Consider the following 22,829-nt stretch of genomic DNA (forward strand, 5'->3'; position numbering starts at 1 on the left):
GTTCTTTGACATTTTTTTTTTAGAAACATGAATATTTTCTTACCAATTGGTTAGGTGAAATCATAGCTGCCATTTTGCTTTTCTATTAAATTAATCCATGTAGTCATCATATATCACAAAATGGAAATCATCAATCAGATTAAGGCCGTTCTGTACCCTGGCACTGAAAATTGACTATACGTTTGGCATTTCTAATCGCTTATGTTGCTTCTCACTGCCTCTTCTGCTGAGATTGTTATTTTTGTCCTTGTACATCCAAGACGGCTTCTGCACTAGAATGGGGAGTGCTATGGTATGTTTAAACCATACATCATCACCTAGCAGAAGAGAGCTTGTAGTCACTGCCTTAAAGCTAGCCAGGATCGCTGTAGTAGGCTGTTAGCTCACGATCCAGTCCAGCTTCAGTGCCATTGCACTCCTCCAATGTTGCAGAGGCAAAACTGCCTTTACTTACAGCCAGCAAAGAGCACACAGTTCAGGCTGCAATTCTCTTGGTCCAAAATGTCAATCAAGTAGGAATGTATCACCACCCATCAAGTAGGAAGCCAGGAGGATGCGGAGGGAAAGCTCCTACTTGAGTAGATAAGACTCCTTTAAAGAATGTTCCCATAATCAAAGCTTATAACCTGTCAACAGAGTAATCTTAAGTGTCTGATCACTAGAAGTGCCCCTGCTAGGAGACCCACTGATCGTAGGAATGTCACTGCTTGAAGGAACCAGTGGTCAAGCATGTGTCATTTAAAAGCTAAAGATCTAACGGAGATAGTGGAGTCCTATCCTCATGTCGTTAATGTGAACAGAGATTAATAGATATAATTATTTCCACTCTTTTTGTTTTCCTTTTACCCTTACATTTTTTAATTCCAAATCCAAAAGAAGTAAAATGGGCACTCACCACCAGATGCATATAAATTAGTTATATTTGCGGATATACAGAACATCCTACCAGGAATTAGACGAATAGTTTGGGTAATAGTGGTTTCGCTTGTATCTTGCGCTTCTTCTGGCTCAGAGGAAGTTTGAGAAGCACACCCACTCCTGGTTTTGGCTTACAAATATACAAATATTGATGCAAAATACTGACCAAATACAATACGTGTGAACATGGCCTACTTGATGACGTTATACTTTTTAAATGTTCCCACAGGACTGTCCTTCTGATGTTGGAGACTTCAGGGCTCAACAATGCTCCGCACACAATGATGTCAAGTATCAAGGGCAGTATTACGAGTGGCAGCCAGTCTACAATGATGCCACTGCTCCCTGTGCACTCAAGTGTCAAGCTGTGGGAAAGAACCTAATTGTGGAGCTTGCTCCTAAAGTCCTTGATGGCACACGTTGTAACACAGAGTCCCCGGATATGTGCATCAGTGGCATATGTCAGGTAAGCAGCAAATGACATACATACACCAGTGGTAAAGATATAGCTACAAAACTACGTAAATGTATCATTCATTAAAATCATATTCAGGTCATTATGTTCAGCTCTTATGCACATGGCTCTTATAGTGCTGCAATATGGCATAAATATAAATCTATGCGCCCATACTGTCCTGCTGTATGCCTCGGATTGTCATCGCATGCTGTATTATGGGAAGAAAATACTGCCACACAGAGGCACCATGCAACTGACTGTGACTCAGACTATAATGCAGCATTAAAAATGTTATTATAAGTTATTAATTAACTGAAAGATTGAAATATATTTGGAATAAGGGTATTTTACATTTGTTTCTGCTCCATTTCTTACTAAATATGTCCAAATATACTTTGCAATGGCCAGAAAAAAGCTGCAGTTAAGGGGGGTTTCCATTCCACTCCTGGTGAACGTGTCTCTTGTAACTTTGTTAGAAAATACATGAGTTTGGTGATATCAGCGAATTAAATGGACCATAAAACTGACACAGCTTGAAAAAGCAGTTCTCAATCATCTCCCTGACATCAAGGTTTTTTCTTTTTATTCAAAGTGGAAAAAATGACAAACGTCTACTCAATTTCAATCAAAACATTTACTCTTAAATTGAATCTTAAGTTGTAAAATAATGGTATGCATTGGTGAGTGTAGAGCTACGTGAAACGGCATAAAGATTCCGGGAGATATAATATATTCATCAAGCTAAGATGGCAAATAAATGATGTGTTTTATATCACTCGCTGTCTGTATAGATGATAGAAGCTAGAAGAAGAGAAGCTTCCTATCTACTATATAAAGCTGAATGTGTGTGTGTATGTGTGTATGTCCGGGATTGGCATCTGCACCGTCGCAGCTACAGCCACAAAATTTTGCACGGTCACACGTCTGGACCCCGAGAGCGTCATAGGCTATATTGTGAGGTGAAATTTTAACCCCGCGCGTTCCAATTCACCAAACAATTTTGCCCCTATCTACATAATGGGGAAAAAAGTGAAAGGAAAAGTATTGGAGGCGTCGCAGCTACAGCAACAAAATTTTGCACAGTCACACGTCTGGACCCTGAGAGCGTCATAGGCTACGTTGTGAGGTGAAATTTTAACCCCGCGCCTTCCAATTCACCAAACAATTTTGCCCCTATCTACATAATGGGGAAAAAAGTGAAAGGAAAAGTGTTGGAGGCGTCGCAGCTACAGAAACAAAATTTTGCACAGTCACACGTCTGGACCCTGAGAGCGTCATAGGCTACGTTGTGAGGTGAAATTTTAACCCCGCGCTTTCCAATTCACCAAACAATTTTGCCCCTATCTACATAATGGGGAAAAAAGTGAGAGGAAAAGTGTTGGAGGCATCGCAGCTACAGAAACAAAATTTTGCACAGTCACACGTCTGGACCCTGAGAGCATCATAGGCTATGTTGTGAGGTGAAATTTTAACCCCGCGTTTTCCAATTCACCAAACAATTTTGCCCCTATCTACATAATGGGGAAAAAGTGAAATGAAAAGTGTTGGAGGCGTCGCAGCTACAGCCACAAAATTTTGCACAGTCACACGTCTGGACCCTGAGAGCGTCATAGGCTATGTTGTGAGGTGAAATTTTAACTCCGCGCTTTCCAATTCACCAAACTATTTTTCTCCTATCTACATAATGGGGAAAAGTGAAAGGAAAAGTGTTGGAGGCAAATTGACAGCTGCCAGATGTGAACAAGGGGGACTTAAAGAATGAGAGCGATGGCGCCAAAGAGTATATACCGATCAGTTGCTAAGGTGGGGCCCCGACATGACATACTCACCACACATGGGGATATGAACACACACACAAAATGCGCCACACACTACCACGTCCTTGAACACATACACCACCCTCAGCACACATTTCACCACACATACACCAACCTCGCCACATAAAAGTCGAAACACAAAAGTCGCCGCTCAAAACTCACCACGCGCAAAACTCGCCACATGCAAAAACTAGGCTCACGCAAAACTCGCCACAAGTGCAAAACTCACCTCATGGAAAACTCGCCACACGCAAAACTTGCACACGCGGAAAAATTGCCACATGCACAAAATTTGCAACACATGCAAAAGTTGCCTCACACAAAACTTGCACATACTCAAAAGGCACCAGACATAAAACTCACCACGCGCAAAACTCGCCATGCGCAAAACTTGCTGCACACAACTTGCTACACTAACCTGTCACATGCAACTCGACACACAAAAAGTTGCTACACGCATGTTGCCACACAAAACTCATCTCACAAAAGTCGCTACATGCATGTCGCCACACACAACTCAACACACACAACTTGACAAACGAAACTCGCCCTAAAACACACACAAGTCTGGTATTAGCCTTCAAAAATAAAAATCTGATTAATAAGCAGACAAACTACAAGAGCAACAAATGTACCATATAGGAAATACAGCAGCTGTCAGTCACATGACCTGTCTATTATGTGTATGTGTGAGCTAATATATACTGCCAGGGGGAGGACTTCCTGTTGGCTGGGGATTTATCAGGCTGCCAATTTATCTTACAAATACTGAGGTAAAAATACTGAGCAAATAACGTGTTAACGAGGTCTAATACAGGAGATCACACAGGTATATACTATATACAGGGGAGATGACACACAGATATATACTATATACAGGAGAGATGACTAGGGTTGAGCGAAACGGGTCGAACATTTTCAAAAGTCGCCGACTTTTGGCTAAGTCGGGGTTTCATGAAACCCGATCCGACCCCTGTGCGGGGTCGGCCATGCGGTACGCGACTTTTCAATGACGCGAAAAGCGCCATTTCTCAGCCAATGAAGGTAAACGCAGAGTGTGGGCAGCGTGATGACATAGGTCCTGGTCCCCACCATCTTAGAGAAGGGCATTGCAGTGATTGGCTTGCTGTCTGCGACGTCACAGGGGCTATAAAGAGGCGTTCCCGCCGACCGCCATCTTACTGCTGCTGATCTGAGCTTAGGGAGAGGTTGCTGCCGCTTTGTCAGAAGCAGGGATAGCGTTAGGCAGGGTCCATTAACCACAAAACCGCTTGTGCTGCAGCGATTTGCACTGTCCAACACCACCCTCGGTGTGCAGGGACAGTGGAAGTTTGTTTTTTTTTTTTTTCCCCTCAGCGCTGTAGCTCATTGGGCTGCCCTAGAAGGCTCCCTGATAGCTGCATTGCTGTGTGTACGCCGCTGTGCAAACCAACTGCTTTTTTCAAAGCACAAATCCTCTTGTTCCTTCCTTTCTGCACAGCTATCTTTTTTGTTTGTCCACACTTTTTATTTCATTTGTGCATCAGTCCACTCCTTATTGCTGCCTGCCATACCTGGCTGAGATTACTGCAGGCAGGGAGATAGTAGCTGCCTGCCATACCTGGCTGAGATTACTGCAGGCAGGGAGATAGTAATTGTAGGACATTCCCTGTTTTGTTTTTTTTGTTTTTTTTGGTGGGAGATTAAGATTGGCAATTTGGCATTTCTGCTAGAGTGCCATCCCTGTGTGTGCCATCTCTCTCACATAGTGGGCCATAGAAAGCCTTTTCATTTTTCTGTATTTTTTTTTGTGGGGTGTATAAATTCTCCCTGATAAAAATACAGTGGGAGATTAATATTGGCCTTTGGGCTTGTGTGCCAGTCCTGAGTGTGCCATCTCTCTCACAAATAGTGGGCCATAGAAAGCCTATTTTATTTTTTTTGGGGTTTTATAAATTCTCCCTGAAAAAAAGGGAGATTAATATTGGCCTCTGGGCTTGTGTGCCAGTCCTGAGCGTGCCATCTGTGCCAGCCCTGAGCGTGCCATCTCTCTCACAAATAGTGGGCCATAGAAAGCCTATTTAATTTTTTTTTTGGTTTTATAAATTCTCCCTGAAAAAAAGGGAGATTAATATTGGCCTCTGGGCTTGTGTGCCAGTTGTGAGCGTGCCATCTGTGCCAGTCCTGAGCGTGCCATCTCTCTCACAAATAGTGGGCCATAGAAAGCCTATTTAATTTTTTTTTTGGTTTTATAAATTTTCCCTGAAAAAAGGGAGATTAATATTGGCCTCTGGGCTTGTGTGCCAGTTGTGAGCGTGCCATCTGTGCCAGTCCTGAGCGTGCCATCTCTCTCACAAATAGTGGGCCATAGAAAGCCTATTTAAATATTTTTTTGGTTTTATAAATTCTCCCAGAAAAAAAGAGAGATTAATATTGGCCTCTGGGCTTCTGTGCCAGTCCTGAGCGTGCCATCTGTGCCAGTCCTGAGCGTCCCATCTCTCTCACAAATAGTGGGCCATAGAAAGCCTATTTTTTTTTTTTTTTTGGGTTTTAGAAATTCTCCCTGAAAAAAAAAGGGAGATTAATATTGCCCTTTGGGCTTGTGTGCCAGTACTAAGCGTGCCATCTCTCTCTCTCTCTCAGTCAGTGGGCCATAGAACGCCTATTTTTGGTTTTATTTGTTTTCTAAATTCTCCCTGAAAAAATCATTTTATTTTATTTGGTTTCTAAATTCTTCCTGATAAAATCATATTTTTTTTATTATTTTTTTTTCTAAAGTCTCCCTGAAAAAAAAAAAAAAAAAAACAAACAAAAAAAACAGTGGGAGATTAATATTGGCCTTTCTGCTTGTGTGCCAGTCTTGACTCCTGGGTGTGCCATCTCTCTCTCTCTCTCTCTCTCTCTCTCTCCAATTGTGGTCCATAGAAAGCCTATATTTTTTTTCCTTGATTTGGGTTCCAAAATCTACCAGAGAAAATAACTACATCAATCATTGGTAGAAAAATATTGGCCTCTGGGCTTGTGTGCCACTCCTGACTCCTGTGTGCGTCATCTCTCAGTCAGTGGGCCATAGAACGCCTATTTTTGTTTTTATTTGTTTTATAAATTCTCCCTGAAAAAATCATTTTATTTTATTTGGTTTCTAAATTCTTCCTGATAAAATCATATTTTTTTTATTATTTTTTTTTCTAAAGTCTCCCTGAAAAAAAAAAAAAAAACAAACCCCAAAAAAAAATGGGAGATTAATATTGGCCTTTCTGCTTGTGTGCCAGTCTTGACTCCTGGGTGTGCCATCTCTCTCTCTCTCTCTCTCTCTCCAATTGTGGTCCATAGAAAGCCTATATTTTTTTTCCTTGATTTGGGTTCCAAAATCTACCAGAGAAAATAACTCCATCAATCATTGGTAGAAAAATATTGGCCTCTGGGCTTGTGTGCCACTCCTGATTCCTGTGTGCGTCATCTCTCACTCAGTGGCCCATAGAAAGCATATAGTTTGTTACATTTGTTTTCTAAATTCTCCCTGCAAAAATCTATTTTTTTTTTGGGGGGGTTTCTAAAGTGTTCCTGAAAAAAATAAAAATAAAAAAAAAATAATAGTGTGACATTAATATTAACATTTGTGCTTCAGTGACAGTCCTGCGTGTGGGGCATCTCTCTAATTTGCAGCCACCAAAAACAGAGTGTGTAACATTGGGCCTGATTTTCGCTGTGGTCTCACCAACCTGTAAAGGGGTAGCTAAATCATACTGAAGTTATAGCTCACCGTGTAAGTTGTGTGACTGCAACAAATAACGTTAGTTTGGTTACGTTTTTAAAACAATGAGGAAGTCTAGTGGAAGAGGTCGTGGCCGGGGGCGTTCATTGTCAGCTGGTAATGAGGGTAGTGGTAGTGGTGGAGCATCAGGTGGTCGTGGGGAAAAAAATATTGCACCTAAGTCTGGAGCTGTGGAGCCAGGTTCGTCGTCCGGCTACACAAGGCCTCGAACGCTCCCTTTTCTGGGATTAGGAAAACCGCTTTTAAAGCCGGAGCAGCAAGAGCAAGTTTTGGCTTATCTTGCTGACTCAGCCTCTAGCTCTTTTGCCTCCTCTCGTGAAACTGGTAAAAGTAAAAGCAGCGCGTCGTTAGTGGATGTTCACGGTCAGGGACAAGTCACTTCCTTGTCCTCTTCAGCAAAAACAACAACAGAGAAGAATGCAGCAGGCGACACAACGGGTTACTCCATGGAGCTCTTTACACATACCGTCCCTGGCTTAGAAAGTGAAGCAGTTAACAGTCCATGCCCATTACAAGTTGAATCTGACATGGAGTGCACTGACGCACAGCCACAGCCAGACTACTATGCTGGTCCTTTGACTCAGACCACAACATTGCCCTCGCAGGGTGCTGATCAAGAATCAGACCCTGATGAGACTATGTTGCCCCATCACGAACGCTATACCACCGAACGACACGGTGACACAGACGAAGTTGCGCAGGAGGTACAAGAAGAGTTCTTGACCCCGATTGGCAGCCATTGGGGGAACAGGGTGCAGGCGGCAGCAGTTCTGAAGCAGAGGAGGAGGAGGGGCCGCAGCAGGCATCAACATCGCCACAGGTTCCATCTGCCGGGCCCGTATCTTGCCCAAAACGCGTGGCAAAGCCAAAACCTGGTGGAGGACAGCGTGGCCATCCGGTTAAAGCTCAGTCTGCAATGCCTGAAAAGGTATCCGATGCTAGAAAGAGTGCAGTCTGGCATTTTTTTAAACAACATCCAATTGATCAGCGCAAAGTCATCTGTCAAAAATGTTCTACTTCCTTAAGCAGAGGTCAGAATCTGAAAAGTCTCAATACTAGTTGCATGCATAGACATTTAACCACCATGCATTTGAAAGCTTGGACTAACTACCAAACGTCCCTTAAGGTTGTTGCACCCTCGGCCAATGAAGCTAGTCATCAACGCAACATCCCTTCCGGCAGTGTAGGACCACCATTTAGCGCACCACCTGCTGTATCTGTGCAGGTATCTTTGCCAGGCCAAAGCAGTCAGGGTCAGGGAATCACCAGTTTCGTAGTAGGAAACACTGCATCTAGGGCACCGGCGGCAACAATACCATCTCCCACCGTCTCTCAGTCTGCCATGTCCACCGGCACCCCCGCTAGTTCCACGATCTCCAGCTCTCCAGTCCAGCTCACCCTACATGAGACTATGGTTAGAAAAAGGAAATACTTAGCCTCGCATCCGCGTACACAGGGTTTGAACGCCCACATAGCTAGACTAATCTCGTTAGAGATGATGCCCTACCGGTTAGTTGAAAGCGAAGCTTTCAAAGACCTGATGGACTACGCTGTACCACGCTACGAGCTACCCAGTCGACACTTTTTTTCCAGAAAAGCCATCCCAGCCCTCCACCAGCATGTTAAAGAGCGCATCGTCCATGCACTCAGGCAATCTGTGAGCACAAAGGTGCACCTGACAACAGATGCATGGACCAGTAGGCATGGCCAGGGACGTTACGTGTCCATCACGGCACACTGGGTAAATGTGGTGGATTCAGGGTCCACAGGGGACAGCAAGTTTGGGACAGTTCTGCCTAGCCCACGGTCTAGTAAACAGTTGTCTGTAGCCGTTCGCACCCCCTCCTCCTCCTCCTCCTCCTCGTCCTCCTGCAGAAGCAAGAGCTCGTCCACAGACCGCAGTCGCACAAACACTCCATCCGCACCTGCCACTGTTGCACACCAGGTCTCCCATTATGGGGCAGCTACTGGCAAACGTCAGCAGGCTGTATTGGCTATGAAGTGTTTGGGCGACAATAGACACACCGCGGAAGTTCTGTCCGAGTTCTTGCAGCAAGAAACGCAGTCGTGACTGGGCACTGTAGATCTTGAGGCAGGCAAGGTAGTGAGTGATAACGGAAGGAATTTCATGGCTGCCATCTCCCTTTCCCAACTGAAACACATTCCTTGCCTGGCTCACACCTTAAACCTGGTGGTGCAGTGCTTCCTGAAAAGTTATCCGGGGTTATCCGACCTGCTCCTCAAAGTGCGTGGACTTTGCGCACATATCCGCCGTTCGCCTGTACACTCCAGCCGTATGCAGACCTATCAGCGTTCTTTGAACCTTCCCCAGCATCGCCTAATCATAGACGTTGCAACAAGGTGGAACTCAACACTGCACATGCTTCAGAGACTGTGCGAACAGAGGCGGGCTGTTATGTTTTTGTGGGAGGATACACATACACGGGCAGGCAGTAGGATGGCAGACATGGAGTTGTCAGGTGTGCAGTGGTCGAAGATTCAAGACATGTGTCAAGTCCTTCAGTGTTTTGAGGAATGCACACGGCTGGTTAGTGCAGACAACGCCATAATAAGCATGAGCATCCCCCTAATGCGTCTGCTGATGCAAAGTTTGACGCACATAAAGGATCAGGCGTCTGCACCAGAGGAAGAGGAAAGCCTTGATGACAGTCAGCGATTGTCTGGTCAGGGCAGTGTACATGACGAGGTACCGGGCGAAGAGGAGGTGGAGGATGAGGAGGATGATGGGGATGAGTATATTTTTAATGAGGAAGCTTTCCCGGGGGCACGGGAAATTGGTGGCGTGGCAAGGCCGGGTTCTGGTTTTTTGAGGGACACAAGTGACGTAGATTTGCCTGCAACTGCCCCTCAACCAAGCACAACCGCAGATTTGACAACGGGAACTTTGGCCCACATGGCGGATTATGCCTTGCGTATCCTCAAAAGGGACACACGCATTACAAAAATGATGAACGATGACGATTACTGGTTGGCCTGCCTCCTTGATCCTCGCTATAAAGGCAAATTGCTAAATATTATGCCACATGAGAACTTGGAACTAATATTAGCAACAAAACAATCAAGTCTTGTTGACCATTTGCTTCTGGCATTCCCTGCACACAGCGCCCGTGATCGTTCTCACACGAGCTCCAGGGGCCAGCAGACCAGAGGTGTTAGAGGGGCAGAAATCAGAAGTGGCGTTGGCCAGAGGGGTTTTCTGACCAGGTTGTGGAGTGATTTTTCTATGACCGCAGACAGGACAGGTACTGCAGCATCAATTCAAAGTGACAGGAGACAACATTTGTCCAGTATGGTTACAAACTATTTTTCATCCCTTATCGACGTTCTCCCTCAACCGTCATTCCCATTTGATTACTGGGCATCCAAATTAGACACCTGGCCAGAATTGGCAGAATATGCATTGCAGGAGCTTGCTTGCCCGGCAGCTAGTGTCCTATCAGAAAGAGTATTCAGTGCTGCAGGTTCAATACTAACAGAAAAAAGGACTCGTCTGGCTACCCAAAATGTAGATGATCTAACCTTCATTAAAATGAACCACAACTGGATTTCAAAATCTTTTGCCCCACCCTGCCCGGCTGACACCTAGCTTTCCTATGAAAAGGTCTTGCCTGTGGACTATTCTGAATGACTTTTCCAATCTCGTAATTTTCTTCACCTGATTGTCCAGCATACGACATGTTTCCACCTCACGAAATGGCCAAACTCCCCACACGGGGCCGTGCTATCGCCACTTTGCGCTTGGACCCTTGAGAGTGCTGTTTGTCTGAAGAGGTGGGTGTGGCCGCTTTTGGTCGACGGCACTGCCACTGGGTCCCTCATAGTACAATAAAGTGTCTCTGGCGGTGGTGGTGCGCACCCAACGTCAGACACACCGTTGTAATATGAGGGGCCCTGTGCCTGTACCGCCGGCCACAAGACAGTTCCCCCCCCCAGCTCAAACAGTGCTCTACCACTAGCAAAATTATCTCTCACAGCTTCACCAATGTGTAGTCTAGGCGCTGACATCCTTCAATGCCTGGCACTGACAATACCATTGTTTTGACATTTTTGTTATGTTAGGCCTTCGAAGCCTGTCTGCGGTCCCTTCTTTCTACAACTACTACACTGACCAGGCCACTGCTGGCCGTGTTACCCTGGAACCAATTTAAAAGTGCCTACAGTCAGCCCAATTTTGTTATGTTAGGCCTTCGAAGACTGTCTGCCGTCACTCCTTCCACTAGACTTCCACTGACCATACACTGCTGCCCATGTACCCCTGGAACCAATTTAAAAGTGCCTACAGCCAGCCCAAGTTTATTATGTTAGGCCTTCGAAGCCTGTCTGCGGTCACTCCTTCCACTAGACTTCCACAGACCAGACCACTGCTGCCCGTGTACCCCTGGAACCAATTTAAAAGTGCCTACAGCCAGCCCAAGTTTGTTATGTTAGGCCTTGGAAGCCTGTCTGCGGTCACTCCTTCCACTAGACTTCCACTGACCAGACCACTGCTGCCCGTGTACCCCTGGAACCAATTTAAAAGTGCCTACAGCCAGCCCAAGTTTGTTATGTTAGGCCTTCGAAGCCTGTCTGCGGTCACTCCTTCCACTAGACTTCCACAGACCAGACCACTGCTGCCCGTGTACCCCTGGAACCAATTTAAAAGTGCCTACAGCCAGCCCAAGTTTGTTATGTTAGGCCTTGGAAGCCTGTCTGCGGTCACTCCTTCCACTAGACTTCCACTGACCAGACCACTGCTGCCCGTGTACCCCTGGAACCAATTTAAAAGTGCCTACAGCCAGCCCAAGTTTGTTATGTTAGGCCTTCGAAGCCTGTCTGCGGTCACTCCTTCCACTAGACTTCCACAGACCAGACCACTGCTGCCCGTGTACCCCTGGAACCAATTTAAAAGTGCCTACAGCCAGCCCAAGTTTGTTATGTTAGGCCTTCGAAGCCTGTCTGCGGTCACTCCTTCCACTAGACTTCCACAGACCAGACCACTGCTGCCCGTGTACCCCTGGAACCAATTTAAAAGTGCCTACAGCCAGCCCAAGTTTGTTATGTTAGGCCTTGGAAGCCTGTCTGCGGTCACTCCTTCCACTAGACTTCCACTGACCAGACCACTGCTGCCCGTGTACCCCTGGAACCAATTTAAAAGTGCCTACAGCCAGCCCAAGTTTGTTATGTTAGGCCTTGGAAGCCTGTCTGCGGTCACTCCTTCCACTAGACTTCCACTGACCAGACCACTGCTGCCCGTGTACCCCTGGAACCAATTTAAAAGTGCCTACAGCCAGCCCAAGTTTGTTATGTTAGGCCTTGGAAGCCTGTCTGCGGTCACTCCTTCCACTAGACTTCCACTGACCAGACCACTGCTGCCCGTGTACCCCTGGAACCAATTTAAAAGTGCCTACAGCCAGCCCAAGTTTGTTATGTTAGGCCTTCGAAGCCTGTCTGCGGTCACTCCTTCCACTAGACTTCCACAGACCAGACCACTGCTGCCCGTGTACCCCTGGAACCAATTTAAAAGTGCCTACAGCCAACCCAAGTTTGTTATGTTAGGCCTTGGAAGCCTGTCTGCGGTCACTCCTTCCACTAGACTTCCACTGACCAGACCACTGCTGCCCGTGTACCCCTGGAACCAATTTAAAAGTGCCTACAGCCAGCCCAAGTTTGTTATGTTAGGCCTTGGAAGCCTGTCTGCGGTCACTCCTTCCACTAGACTTCCACTGACCATACACTGCTGCCCATGTACCCCTGGAACAAATTTAAAAGTGCCTACTGCCAGCCCAAGTTTGTTATGTTAGGCCTTCGAAGCCTGTCTGCGTCCCGTTCTTTCAACTACAACTACACTGACCAGGCCACTGATGGCCGTGTTCCCCTGGAACCAATTTTAACTTGCCTACAGCCAGCCCTATGTTATTATGTTAGGCCTTCGAAGCCTGTCTGCGTCCCGTTCTTTCAACTACAACTACACTGACCAGGCCACTGATGGCCGTGTTCCCCTGGAACCAATTTTAACTTGCCTACAGCCAGCCCAATGTTAGGCCTTTGATGCCTGTCTGCCGTCACTCCTTCCACTAGGCCTCCACTGACCTGTCTATTGCTGCCCGTGTACCCCTTGAACCAACATCATTAAATATAAAAAAAATTAATTTGATTATAAAAAATAAGATCGTGTTGAGATCTCAAATGCAGACATTTTAACAATCAAAACAAACACACAACAAATATCTGGAACTGTACTACAAAGGTCCAACAGCTACAATTTCTTTCTCCTGCAAGAAGTTAACTGAAAGTTTTTTGGAGTTGTTAACACAGATATGGCATCCACCGAGTGTTGTCCTGTCGCGTCTCCTTTAAATTATTTCCAATAAGATGTTAAACTATTAATTTAATAAAATCAATAATTAAAAAAATAATTGAGTAAGTCAAAAGCACATTGCAAATAAACATTAATTACAAATCAAGAAGCATGGCGCGTCCGAGGGTGAGTAGATACCGAATAAGAATATAATCACCCTCGGACGCGCAATGCTTATTTAAAACAGCCTTCCTTCCTAAGAATCAGCCCTTCCGTGGTGTAGAGAGAGGTTGTGTTACACTCCATGGTGTTCCCCAGGTTGCCTTTCCTGAGCTTCGATCTTCCGGCTCTCGTTTAGTAGCTGTTGGAAACTACGCTGCATTAGGCCTACTAATTGTGTATGGGTGAAACAGTGGCGCATCTGCGGTCCCTCCTTCCACTAGGCCTCCACTGACCTGTCTACTGCGGCCCGTGTACCCCTTGAACCAACCTAATAAAATATTTAAAAAATTAATTTGATTATAAAAAATAAGATCGTGTTGAGATCTCAAATGCAGACATTTTAACAATCAAAACAAACACACAACAAATATCTGGAACTGTACTACAAAGGTCCAACAGCTACAATTTCTTTCTCCTGCAAGAAGTTAACTGAAAGTTTTTTGGAGTTGTTAACACAGATATGGCATCCACCGAGTGTTGTCCTGTCGCGTCTCCTTTAAATTATTTCCAATAAGATGTTAAACTATTAATTTAATAAAATCAATAATTAAAAAAATAATTGAGTAAGTCAAAAGCACATTGCAAATAAACATTAATTACAAATCAAGAAGCATGGCGCGTCCGAGGGTGAGTAGATACCGAATAAGAATATAATCACCCTCGGACGCGCAATGCTTATTTACAACAGCCTTCCTTCCTAAGAATCAGCCCTTTCGTGGTGTAGAGAGAGGTTGTGTTACACTCCAAGGTGTTCCCCGGGTTGCCTTTCATGAGCTTCGATCTTCCGGCTCTCGTTTAGTAGTTGGAGGAAAATACGCTGCATTAGGCCTACAAATTTGGTATGGGGTGTAGAGACAGGTTGTGTTACACTCCAAGGTTTTCACCAGGTTGCCTTTCCTGAGCTTCGATCTTCATGCTCTCGTTTAGTAGTTGTAGAAAAGTACGCTGCATTAGGCCTACAAAATGGGTATGGGGTGGAGAGAGATGGTGTGTTACACTCCAAGGTGTTCCCCAGGTTGCCTTTCCTGAGCTTCGATCTTCATGCTCTCGTTTAGTAGGTGTCGGAAAGTAGGCTGCATTAGGCCTAAAAAATGGGGAATGGGGTGGAGAGAGATGGTGTGTTACACTCCAAGGTGTTCCCCAGGTTTCCTTGCCATTGCTTCGGTCTTCCGACTCTCGTTTAGTAGTTGTAGAAAAGTACACTGCATTAGGCCTAAAAAATGGGTATGGGGTGGAGAGAGATGGTGTGTTACACTCCAAGGTGTTCCCCAGGTTGCCTTTCCTGAGCTTCGATCTTCATGCTCTCGTTTAGTAGGTGTCGGAAAGTAGGCTGCATTAGGCCTACAAATTGGGTATGGGGTGGAGAGAGATGGTGTGTTACACTCCAAGGTGTTCCCCAGGTTGCCTTTCCTGAGCTTCGATCTTCATGCTCTCGTTTAGTAGGTGTCGGAAAGTAGGCTGCATTAGGCCTACAAATTGGGTATGGGGTGGAGAGAGATGGTGTGTTACACTCCAAGGTGTTCCCCAGGTTTCCTTGCCATTGCTTCGGTCTTCCGACTCTCGTTTAGTAGTTGTAGAAAAGTACACAGCATTAGGCCTACAAAATGGGTATGGGGTGGAGAGAGATGGTGTGTTACACTCCAAGGTGTTCCCCAGGTTGCCTTTCCTGAGCTTCGATCTTCATGCTCTCGTTTAGTAGGTGTCGGAAAGTAGGCTGCATTAGGCCTAAAAAATGGGGAATGGGGTGGAGAGAGATGGTGTGTTACACTCCAAGGTGTTCCCCAGGTTTCCTTGCCATTGCTTCGGTCTTCCGACTCTCGTTTAGTAGTTGTAGAAAAGTACACTGCATTAGGCCTAAAAAATGGGTATGGGGTGGAGAGAGATGGTGTGTTACACTCCAAGGTGTTCCCCAGGTTGCCTTTCCTGAACTTCGATCTTCATGCTCTCGTTTAGTAGGTGTCGGAAAGTAGGCTGCATTAGGCCTACAAATTGGGTATGGGGTGGAGAGAGATGGTGTGTTACACTCCAAGGTGTTCCCCAGGTTTCCTTGCCATTGCTTCGGTCTTCCGACTCTCGTTTAGTAGTTGTAGAAAAGTACACAGCATTAGGCCTACAAAATGGGTATGGGGTGGAGAGAGATGGTGTGTTACACTCCAAGGTGTTCCCCAGGTTGCCTTTCCTGAGCTTCTATCTTCAGGCTCTCATTAAATTGTGGTTAAATGGAACAACTGCATTTGGCGTACTAGTTGGTTTGGGGCCTACTATCGGTGTCTGCCACTCCTTGCTGTTCTCCTGGTTTCCTGTCCTGAAATTCCATTTTCAGCCTCTCGTTAAGTAGTTGTTAATGTTAGACTGCATTTGGCCTACTAGTTGGGTTGGGGCCTACTATCGGTGTCTGCCACTCCTTGCTGTTCTCCTCCACTGAACAAAGCTGTGCCGCCTGTTTACTACGGTTGCCAATTTTGAACTGCATTTCGACTACTTACTGATTTGGCCCTACTCTCTGTGTCAGCCTCTCATTCCAGTTGTCCTCCACTGCAATGCCCCCTGGTTATTCCTGTGTTACCAATTTTGAACTGCATTTAGCCCACTTTCTTCTTTGGGCCTATATCTGTGTTTCCACTTCATCGTGCCCATTGCCCAGCCAGTGATAGATGAGTCTGCTGGTACATTGACCCATAACGCAACATTCCCCGTGCACGCTACACAACAACATTGTGACCCTGCTGAAAGTCAGGTTGCTCTTCCCGCATACCATACCACCTTACACGGGGACAAAGAGGAAGGTGCAGATGAAAGTGCAGGTTCCTTCATCAGGTGGGGGGAGGAATACTAGTTGGCGACGTCACTGGCACAGGGCCTCTCATAGTACGCAAAAGTGTTGCTGCCGGTGGGAGGCGCCCCCGCCGTGCAAACACACCGCTGTACTTTGAGGGGCCCTGTGCCAGTGCCAATGCCAACGAGTGGGCCCCCCCTGCTTGCTCAGGTTCACAGCACTTGCAAAGTTGAAATACTTACCTCTCCCTGCTCCACTGCCGTGACGTGGTCCAGATTTCCTGGGCCCACTAATTACTTGAACCAGCCCTACCCCCCACAACTTTAGCCAAATGACCCCCAATTTCAAATGCCTTCCAATTATTATAAGGTAAATTACGCTTGACAAGCTTCATTAAGAAGAATGGATGGTTTTGACATTAAAATGGGCACTCTAGGTGTTTTCCTGGCCCCCACTCACTGCCGACTATGCTGCCCCATTGACTTGCATTGGGTTTCGTGTTTCGGTCGATCCCGACTTTACGTCATAATCGGCCGATTTCACTCGACCCGACTTTGGACATAGTCGGGTTTCGCAAAACCCGGCTCGACTCTAAAAAGGTCAAGGTCGCTCAACTCTAGAGATGACACAAAGGTATATACTATATGGAGGAAGAGATGACATACAGGTACATACTATATACAGGAGGAGATGACATACAGGTATATACTATATACAGGAGGAGATGACACACAGGTATATATAAAGGAGCAGATTACCTACAGGTATATACTATATACAGGAGGAGATGACATACAGGTATATGCTATATATAGAAGATGACATACAGGTATATACTATATACAGGAGGAGATAACACACAGATATATACTATATACAGGGGAGATGACACACAGGTATATACTATATACAGGAGGAGATGACATACAGGTATATACTATATATAGGAGGAGATGACATACAGGTATATACTATATATAGGAGGAGATGACATACAGGTATATACTATATATAGAAGGAGATGACATACAGGTATATACTATATACAGGGGAGATGACACACAGCAGGTATATACTATATACAGGGGAGATGACATACAGGTATATACTATATACAGGAGATGACATACAGGTGTATACTATATATAAGGGAGATGACAAACATGTATATACTGAGGTGAAAATGAGAGGTGTGAGGTGAAAATGAAAAGGTGTGAGTGCAAAATGACAGGAGTGAGGGAAAATAGTGTAGTGATTGGAAAATGACAGATGTGAGGTCGAAATGACAAGTGTTAGGCGGTAATGAGAGGAGTGAGGGAGAAAATGAGAGATGTGAGGGGGAAAATGAGAGGCGTGATGAGAAAATAAGAGAAGTGACGTGCTATAACTAACCACAGATATTTACTATGCCCAGGCAACGCCGGGCTCTTCAGCTAGTAGTTACATAAAGGAGAAATATTAGAATTCAGGGATGTAATAATGCCGGGGTTCATTATATACTGAATTCTGAATGATATTTGGCAATTGAGAGGCGTATGCCGTGTGCTACATATATAGTGGTTTCCAATAGGCTGCCAATGTGGACTCCCTGGAAAATTGGATTTTGGCAATGTCAGACTTGACATGTCAACTGCTGTTATCTGCCATGTTGGTAGGCTTTGGATGTGGAATTGTAGGTCTTGGTATATGAAAAGGAATTGAGGATACACTGATTAAATTTGCTGATGACACAAAGCTAGGAGGGATAGCTAATACTAGAGAAGAGAGAGAGAGGGTTCAAAAAGATATAAATAAACTGGAGCAGTAGGAAGCAACTAACAGAATGGTCTTTAACAAAGATAAATGCGTCTGGGCAATAAAAATGAAAAAAGCATATACAGATTGGGAGGAATAGGGCTAAGCAACAGCACATGTGAAAAAGATTTGGGTTTACTAATAGATCATAAACTGAACATGAGTTAACAGTGTGATGCAGCAGCAAAAAAGGCAAATGCAATTCTGGGATGTATTAACAGAAGCATACAGTCTAGATCATGCAAAGTCATTATTGCCCTCTACTCCTCTTTGGTCAGACCTCATCTGGAATACTGTGTCCAGTTTTGGGCACCACATTTTTAAAAAGACATCAACAAACTGGAGCAAGTTCAGAGAAGAGCAACCGGAATTGTGACCAGTCTGCAAACCATGTCCTATGAGGAACGGTTACAGGATTTGGGAATGTTTAGCTTGCAAAAAAGAAGACTGAGAGGAGACTTAATAGCTGTCTACAAATATCTCAAGGGCTGTCACATTGTAGAAGGATTATCTTTATTCTCATTTGCACAAGGAAAGACTAGAAGCAATGTGATGAAACTGAATGGGAGGAGACACAAATTAGATATTAGAAAAAACTTTTTGACAGTGAAGGTGATCAATGAGTAGAACAGGCTGCCACGAGAGGTGGTGAGTTCTCCTTCAATGGAAGTCTTCAAACAGAGGCTGGACTGACATCTGTCTGGGGTGATTTAGTGAATCCTGCTTTGGGCAGGGGGTTGGACCAGATGACCCAGGTGGTCCCTTCCAACTCTACCATTCTATGATTCTATTAAAAAACATGTATCACTTCTCACTTATCCATCTCTCTCTCCCTATATGAATGAAGCAGGGGTCATGTGAGCACAATAACCCTCTTTTCAATGTCTAAGGAAACGGCAGAGATAGAGGGGCATTGTGCTTACATGACTACTGCTCTGTTCAATCTGTGGACACAGTGCCCTCTTTTCATGATTGATGGGGGCCCCATTACAGTTTTTGTTTATGACCTACCCTTTTTGTTTGTGGGTGTTCTTATGATGAGTGTAACAGTTTCACTAGGTGTCCAAAAAGCATGCACACGTATGTACCATAGGTCTACATTGCCAACTCATCCAAAGAGGGTATCAAATTAATTATCTCTCCTTAAAAAATATGCACACCATGGATTGATAAGTAACAACAAGTGTGCGAGCTTTCCATTATTTCCCCAGCAACAGTAAGGAAGGACAAATAGAATTCCAGTTCCATTGTTAAGGCGACTCTTCACCCCCATCTTTAATGGTGACTATACATTTTTATTGTACATTTAGAAGGGAAAAATGAAAAATAGACTGAGCTCACCACATTGCAAAATAATCAATGTCCAGGATGGAGGTACATGAAGAGGGCGCTGCTTCTGCTGGTGAGGTTCAGCCGTGAAGAGGTGGAGGAAGGAAGGGATCTGTCATAACCATCCAATGTCAATATCCAATTTATTCATAAGCCACTAAAACAAGGATCCAAGCAAACATGATAAAACCTGACACATTTTCTGGCGCAACACAGGCGCCCTTAGTCATAGGATGGCTTGTGAATAACTTGGATTTTTGATCATGCCAGATCCCTTCCTTCCTCCTCCTCTATGCATTTCTATTGTATTCCCCATTCTGCTGCTGCCTCCATCTGTCAGATTGGTGCCCTGAATTTTTCTTTCTAATAATTGGCTTCTGCAGGGGTTCATAAAGTGCTGTGGAGAGTCTGAATTATTCCTACCCTGACTGTACTGTTCAGTAGAATGGACACAGTACCGTCATAATCCGAGTTCGTCCATCCAACACCAATAGAAAAATATGGGAGGTACAGTTCAGACCTTCCACAGTGTTCTTCACTGTGGTTGTGGCCATTTTTGGCATGTAGAAACCAGGGCGCTAATATGTCAAACAGAGGCAGTGTCAGCAGAATGGAGGACACTAGGTACAGTACGGTGTCATATTTAATGTCATTTTTGGAGGGTTGCTTTAACCTAGTTAATGCCACAGGGCACTGAATGCCCCATATTGCTAAGTTAATTATTCTAATTTTGAAATATTTATGGAAACCATGTAAATTGTTTTTTTTTTTTTTTTTTTTGTTAAAATGAATCGGAATTTAAACAATGAAATAAAATAAACATATAATTTTTAGTTTTACTGTGGATGGATTTTGGTTATGAAGATCTAAAAGATTTTCAATGCATCAGCTGAAGCGCTAAACAACACCCTTTGTAATATGAGTTAGAACCCAACATGTACGCTGCTGCTGCTGCTGCTGCTGCTGCTTAACCTTTGTGTATTGTTTATTGGCTCAGGAAACTCTTTTTCTTACACTTTTCTATTTATATGATTTTAGCTAAACTGAAAACTTAATGGATTAGAATCACTTGGAAATGTGTAAACATTTGTCTTACTTTTAAAACTTCCCAAACTTTTTTTGTTAGCTGTGGTTTGCAGTTAATCGTTTTTGTGTGAGTGTTTTTGTCTGTTAACCTTTGAAACTGGCTGAATGTTTTGTTCAGTTTTATACCGTAAATCAAAACAGGTTAAGTAAGGCATTGTGCATAGAAACAGTATTGTCATTCGCAAACTACATGTCTGCGCTCTTCATGTTCTGCAGTTTGGGCTTGTGTGAGTAGAACACTGTCATCCGAATAGATAATAGTATCTATATATCTATATATCTATATATATTCTACTCTGAGAAGAAATATTAGGGCTCGCTCACACGAGAGAGTTTTCAGTTCAGGTGCTGTCTTTGTGCAAGAAGGAATGAACATGAACCAATCGTAGCCAATGGGCTAGTGTTCATGTGAGATTTTACACGTGGACTGACGGTATACATGGAAAATAATCCCAGCATACACTGTTTTGATCTATCTTATGGACCACAAAAATACATGTAACAGAAGGCAGAGCAGATCCTGCCCCTGTGATGTGGACAAGCACACGGAAAGCTGCACTCGGAGACAATCACATCCAAATTTGTGGTTATAAGTGACCCACTTTTTCATGCAGCCACCTGACCCGGGCCTTAAAGGGAATCGTTCAGCAGATTTTTGCTGTATAATCTGAAAGCAGCATAATATAGGGCAGAAAAGCCTGATTCCAGGGATGTGTCACTTACTGGGCTGCTTGGTGTACTTTTCATAAATTACCTGTTTCTCTGACATAGCTATAGCAGAGCGAAGACTTTTAGGCTGTGTATAACCCCGCCCACACATTTGATTGGTAGCTTCCTGTATATACTGTGCATTGGCAGCAAGTTGCCAAATCAGTGGTGGGGGCGGGGTCACACAGATTAGCCTGAAAGCTGTTCACATGAGCTGTAGTCCAGGCAGTGTTAATCTCCTGCTGATAAAACACTGTTTGCATTGAAACTACAGCACACAATGACATATCCCTGAAATAATGATCCCATCCCCTCTATTATGCTAAATAGCAAAAACCTGCTAATAGATTCCCTATAAAGAGGTTTCTAATTGTATGATGTTATGGAAAATCTCTCAGATATGCAATAAGTTACTGATCGGGATCTAACCACTGGGATCACCCTCACCCCTAGAACAAATGGGAAGAGGCTCAATTTGCACTTTATTGCCCAATACCTTTCCTAACTAGGGCTGCGTTTTGCCTGCACAGCGCCACCAGATGAGAGAGTTGTATATTGTGTAAAATTGGAAAACATGAAATCAAATATTCTGTATTTAGGTAATATTTTGAGATCATAGCTTATGGTGTATCTAGTATATAATTGTCTAAGGGTCACTTCCGTCTGTCCTTCTGTCTGTCTGTCTGTCACAGTTATTCATTGGTCGTGGCCTCTGTCTCTCATGGAAATCCAAGTCGCTGATTGGTCGCTGCAAAACAGCCACGACCAATCAGCGACGGACACAGTCTGGAAGAAAATGGCCGCTCCATACTCCCCACAGTCAGTGGCCGGCGCCCGCTCCATACTCCCCGCTCCCCGCAGTCAGTGTCCCCAGCGCTCCGCTCCCCGCAGTCAGTGTCCCCGGCGCTCCGCTCCCCACACTCAGTGTCCCCGGCGCTCCGCTCCCCGCAGTCAGTGTCCCCGGCGCCCGCTCCGGTTACCGCTAACACAGGGTTAATGCGGGCGGTAACGGACCGCGTTATGCAGCGGGTAATGCATTCCGTTACCGCTGTTATTAACCCTGTGTGTCCCCAACCTTTTACTATTGATGCTCCCTATGCGACATCAATAGTAAAAAAAAAGTAATGTTAAAAATAGTAAAAAAAAAAAAAAAACCTGCTATACTCACCCTCTGTTGTCCGCTGAGGCGCTCGCGCCTGCCGCCATCTTTCTTTCCCAGCGATGCTTTGCGAAATTACCCAGAAGACCTAGCGGTCTCGCGAGACCGCTAAGTCATATGGGTAATTTCGCAAAGCATCCTGGGAACGCAAGATGGCGGCAGCCACGCGCCCATCTGCACAGCGCCGTTGGATCCCAGGAGGCGGAGAGACGGGAAGCTGAGGAGCAGCGACCAGAATGGTGAGTATGTTAAACTACAAGGGGCCCTCGGATCGTTAGGTGAGTATGTTTATTTTTAATTTTTTTAACCTGTGACATACGTGGCTCGGTAATATACTAAGTCACTGGGCAATATACTATGTGGCTCTGTGCTGTATACTACAAGGCTGGGCAATATACTACGTGGCTCTGAGCTGTATACTACGTGGCTGGACAATATACTACCTTGCTGTTCAATATACTACATGGCTCTGTGCTGTATACTATGTGGCTGGGCAATATACTACGTCGCT

At 44.8% G+C, this 22,829-nt stretch overlaps 1 protein-coding gene across 1 annotated transcript in view; it reads left to right on the plus strand.

Annotated features, from left to right (window-relative positions):
• The window catches only part of ADAMTSL3 (ADAMTS like 3), an 810,189-nt gene that overhangs the window by 429,586 nt on the left and 357,774 nt on the right, over positions 1-22,829 (plus strand). The window contains exon 6 of the mRNA XM_069766101.1: positions 1,148-1,384. Within this exon, the coding sequence (XP_069622202.1) occupies positions 1,148-1,384 (237 nt within the window). The remainder of the gene's footprint in view (positions 1-1,147; positions 1,385-22,829) is intronic.

Source organism: Ranitomeya imitator, chromosome 4 (genome assembly GCF_032444005.1).
Source record: "Ranitomeya imitator isolate aRanImi1 chromosome 4, aRanImi1.pri, whole genome shotgun sequence".
Taxonomy (NCBI): domain Eukaryota; kingdom Metazoa; phylum Chordata; class Amphibia; order Anura; family Dendrobatidae; genus Ranitomeya; species Ranitomeya imitator.